The 4,745-nt window shown below is 43.7% G+C and overlaps 1 protein-coding gene across 1 annotated transcript; it reads right to left on the bottom strand.

Moving 5' to 3' along the window:
* Positions 1–1,425: 1,425 nt before the first annotated feature.
* LOC125547117 (probable histone acetyltransferase HAC-like 1) lies at positions 1,426–3,463 on the bottom strand. The gene is made up of 5 exons (XM_048711123.1): positions 3,300–3,463; positions 2,923–3,061; positions 2,304–2,484; positions 1,749–1,837; positions 1,426–1,644 (listed from the first exon to the last, which is right to left on the bottom strand). The coding sequence occupies exons 1-5, from the start codon at positions 3,461–3,463 to the stop codon at positions 1,426–1,428; spliced, it is 792 nt and encodes a 263-aa protein (XP_048567080.1).
* Positions 3,464–4,745: the final 1,282 nt, after the last annotated feature.

Below are 4,745 nucleotides of genomic sequence, written 5' to 3'. Positions count from 1 at the left end.
ATCAGCGTATTTCCATGCCATTGCCAATGGTCACCGTAGGTGTTGCACCATTGCAGTGCTTTGGGATGGACCTAGGTTGTCTTTGCACACGAACACGCCAGTGTATCCTTGACGTCGAGGGTGATACACTGCAGCTCACGTTGAAATAGGTCGCAATTTTGGATCCGCGACTCTTCTGGCTATGATGACTTCTATGTAGGACAATGATTTGGCAAGACCATGAACTAGATGACTTTTTGTCCGTGATCAAGAATCTTAATCTAGCTGGTGATTGGATCCCGGATGAAAAGAAATCCCGTGGGGCACCGAGATTTTTTTGTTACCGCAGTAACAGAAAAAATACAAGGCGGTTACCGAACGAATTTTTTGAATGAATTTGAATCTGGAAAAAAATCATGCAAATTCAAAAATTCAGGATTTCTTACCCGGTAAGGTGATTTTTCATGAGGTACTGGGATTTGCGGTTACCGCCTGGTAACCAATTTTTTCGCTCGGTACCGAAAACCTTAGCAGCAGGTAGATCTGCGTGTAAAAACATTATTATATCTATATGTATAACGTTCATGGAACGGTACAACAAATGTGCAAGCCAACAGGCACGTAAGGTAAACAATCTCAAGGAATTAGGCCTGCTTTTCATATATACTTTGAGAAGGACAACACAAAGCCCAATCTTCTTGACTGCACAAACACATATTCTAGAGTGGGTGAAGACCACCATATACCTTTTTTAAGAAAAGGAGGATAACCCCTGGCCTTTGCATCGAGCCATGCACACAGCGACCACCATATACCCTAAGATGAAAACACTCTCGGTGCACCCACGCAAGAAAACATATCAAAACATTTGAAAAAATCTAAAACTTCGTGAAAATGATCATCAACAAATGTTATGGGGGCTTACAAAATTTGGTGGCCAAATAACATTCGAGGAGCTCTCTACAAAAAAGACAAAATCATTGAAAATTAGTCAAAACGTACGTGCACTGTTTGAACAGATTTTGCAATTTTGTCTTTTTTGTAGGGCGCTTCTCGAATGTTATTTGACCACCAAACTTTGCAAGCCCTCATAACATTTGTTGATCATCATTTCCACGAAGTTTCATATTTTTGTGAAATGTTTTGATATATTTTCTTGCATGGATACACCATGGGTGCATCGAAAGTGGGTACAGCCACTACTTTTCCTTTTGACATTTCTTTGCAGATGAAGTTCACAATAAGTATCCTTTAAACCTTTACCAATTACCACCAAGGATGTAGATTATTAACTACTACTCGAGCACTTGTTAAACTGTTCGGCAAAAACTGAATGCTAATGATATAACCCTGTGAAGAATAGTTAAGACAGAATCAGCTAAATGCCAATGAGGAGAAGGTTCACATGTCGATGCTCCACCACACATCTCGAATGGCTGGATCATTTCAATCCATGGTCGGGAGGTAGATACGGTGAAAACTGTTCACGGTCAGCGTCCTACGGCAGGTAGGGCACTTGCTCTGAGCCTGGATGGAGGCCTCGATACACTTCTGACAAAAGATGTGGCCGCAGATAGTCGACGACGCATCGACCAACTCGTTCGTGCAGACTGGGCAGCTGAACTTTGGTTCCTTTGGGAGATCCTTCGAAGGTGCAGGGCATGCCTGAGTTACCTTAGGCTGTGGTGTTTAGCCAAGCATTAGGAATATAGTAACTAGAGTACCATATTTGGTATTGGTAAAGCATAAGCATAGTGTAGAGTTCTTACCAAGAGTTTGTTGGTTTCAGGCCGACCATGTTGTGTAGGGAGTATCCCCTGAGACAACATTGTGTTCACATGCTCATTAGGAGCTCCCCCTGGAAGAAGGACAACAGTACAAATCAGTATATGAGAAAATACGGTCAGGCAAATTAGAAGAAAAAGACCCTCCAAGACTAAATAGTCTATTTGGAAGATGTCATAGATGAATATGGGAAAACACTGTGGGACTGATCATTGTCAGATCACATTTCGAACTGATACTATGTCATACTCAGAAAAAGAATGGAAATTAAGAGTCAGAAAGAGCATATTGCCAAATTCTGATAATACAACTTTCAGTTTTACATTTTACTTGAAGCACTTCTTTCACAGAATAGCTACTTCGGGGATGGGGTTTTTTCTGAATAGAAAGGCTAAACACAAGTTGACTTTTGTCAATTTTGGTGCTGTCATTGGATTTCTAGGCTAGAAGCCCCACAGCATGCCTACAGAATAATTTCAATTTAAAGTAACAGCCCTAAGGATATGATATGAGCACACTATCAGTAAAACTATCGGTACCTTGCAGGGAGGTACCACTATTGGCACTCGGTGGAACCAAGCCGGCACCAGATGAAGGATCCATGTTGTATGGTAGATAAGACATTGTACAAGTTTCACTTGCGCCTTGCGTGATACCAGGTGTCGGAATCATCATCCCACAGCAAGTGGAAGATGCTATCTGTCTTGACAATTGTTGGTTTTGTCGATGTTGTCAGCTCTCAGCACTAAAGGTCCTGCCAGCAAACATCACGAGTGGCTCAATTGGCCCTTTCGCCGTTTTGTAGTACTCCATCTGTCCAAAAAAGGAGGAGACAGCAAACATTATTTTTGCTCGGAAATGAACATGGTTGGTCGAAACCAATCTACGTATACAAAAGAAACAGAAAATAGAGCAAGACCTTGTTTGGGAATTTTCTATACAAGGTATACTCCAGCTGCTTCCCAAACCCTGGCAGCAGACGCCGCCGGTTAGCTGGCAATAGTCTCGTTTCTATATACTGTAATCCGCGAATTCAAGAGCAGCTATCAAATAAAAGAAAAATGTCCCGCAATAATAGCGGACGAAATCACTATTCTGACCCTTTGAACGAACTTTGTCACCAAATAAACTCGACGTGAAAGTATTTCACGGTCTGACCCTTCTAACAACGCCACAGCCCGCGGCGTTTCCTCTTAAGAAAGAAACGCCGAGGTAGTTAGCATTTCTGATCAAAAAAGAAATGCCGAGGTAGCTAGCGTTGCGGACCAGGTAAGAAACGCCGAAGGCGCTGGCGTTTCTGGCCATCACAGAAACGCCAAAGAACCATGGCGTTGCTGCCCTTTTTTATGTGCATGTGAAACGTGGATGAACAACCTAATTAATAAGGCTAATTAATTATGACCAAACAAGGCAGCAACGCTATGGTCATTGGCGTTTCCATGATGGGCTGCAACAACAGCGCCTTCGGCGTTTCTTACCTGGTCCGCAACGCTAGCTACCTCGGCGTTTCTTTTTTGGTCAGACACGCTAGCTACCTCGGCGTTTCTATGTTACTCCAGATAATGGCGCGCAGCGTGACAAACTCGGGATCGGCCGCTACGGCGAGGCTTGCCATGCTCCGCATCTGCGGTGGCTGCGGCGGCATCCCGCCAGCGCCACCGCCGACCTGATGCTTCTGCGCCGTCTGCCGCACGTTCATCTTCGCCGGCGGGGGTAGGACCGTAGGGCAGGAGGGCTCACCTGAGTAGGAAAAAGGAAGGGGTCGGACTACCTGTGCCACGGTCAAACTGGTCATGGTCGGCCGGACGTAACTGCCTTGGTGTCACAGAATCGCCCTACGCGCGGGTGCATGTTATTCACGGGAGCCACTGGTTAATGAGTGCTCTTTCAGAAACCTCGCAACGATCAACGTCACTTGACGCGCTTTCACCCATTCGCCACGTGTCGCACTCTGGTTGCTATTTTCGGATTTATTTTTTTTCGCACAAGTTTTCGGCTATTTAAACGGTCTTTTTTAGTTTTTTCGATGTTTTGGTTTTTCCACCGGTCTTCCTTAGCTTTTCGATCAAACAAAAAAATCGAAAAGAAAAATTGTATGCAAAAAAATGCGTTTTTATTTTTTTCTTTCGCGAGAGTAACGGTTTTGCTTCCATGAGAGTCACGGTTTTGCTTTCGCGAGAGTCACTGTCATGCCTCTCGAAAAGGAAAAAAAACGTGTTTTCTGTTTTTTTTTCTTTTGCGAGAGTCATGGTTTTGCTTCCGCGAGAGGCACAGTTGTGCTTTCGGGAGAGTCACGGCCGTGCCTCTCGGAAACGGAAAAAACGCGTTTTTTGTTTTTTTTTCCTTTCACAAGAGTCGCGGTTTTGCTTCCGCGAGAGTCACGGTTGTGTTTTCGCGAGAGTCATCACTACTAGGGAAAAGCCTAGCAGCAGCGCAGGTTTTAGGCCTATCAGTAGCGCGGGTTGATGTGCTACTGATAAGGCGCTACAGCTAACATATAGCAGTAGCGTGCCTCCGCCCGCGCAACTGCTAAATCGTCTTAGTAGTAGCGTGTTCCTGAAGGTGCGCTACTGGTAATTAGTAGTAGCGCTTCTTCCTGCCCGCGCTGCTACTATTATTTCGTATTTTATTTCTTTTTTATTTCATGTTGTATTCGTACACCTTTACACAAGCTTTCATACAATAGGAATTTAGAAATTGTTTTGAAATCATAATGAGTTATTACATCACGGGGTGAAAGAACCGTGGACTAGTTTCAAGTGGATGGACATCCACTTGAAACTAATCTGCGGTTCTTTCACCCCGTGATGTAATAAATATCATCATCATCATCATATCATTAACAACTTATCATCATAATACATCATTGTCATATAACACCTCCTTAAGATCATCATTTTCATCAATGAGAGATCACATAGCAAATTGGTCATTAGTCATAATCACAAGTACTCCTCGTCACCAACTCTAACACATTGTAT

The sequence above is a fragment of the Triticum urartu genome, chromosome 3 (assembly GCF_003073215.2).
Source record: "Triticum urartu cultivar G1812 chromosome 3, Tu2.1, whole genome shotgun sequence".
NCBI lineage: Eukaryota > Viridiplantae > Streptophyta > Magnoliopsida > Poales > Poaceae > Triticum > Triticum urartu.
The sequence above is the reverse complement of the archived record's forward strand: the minus strand, read 5'-3'. Positions and strand labels throughout refer to the sequence as shown.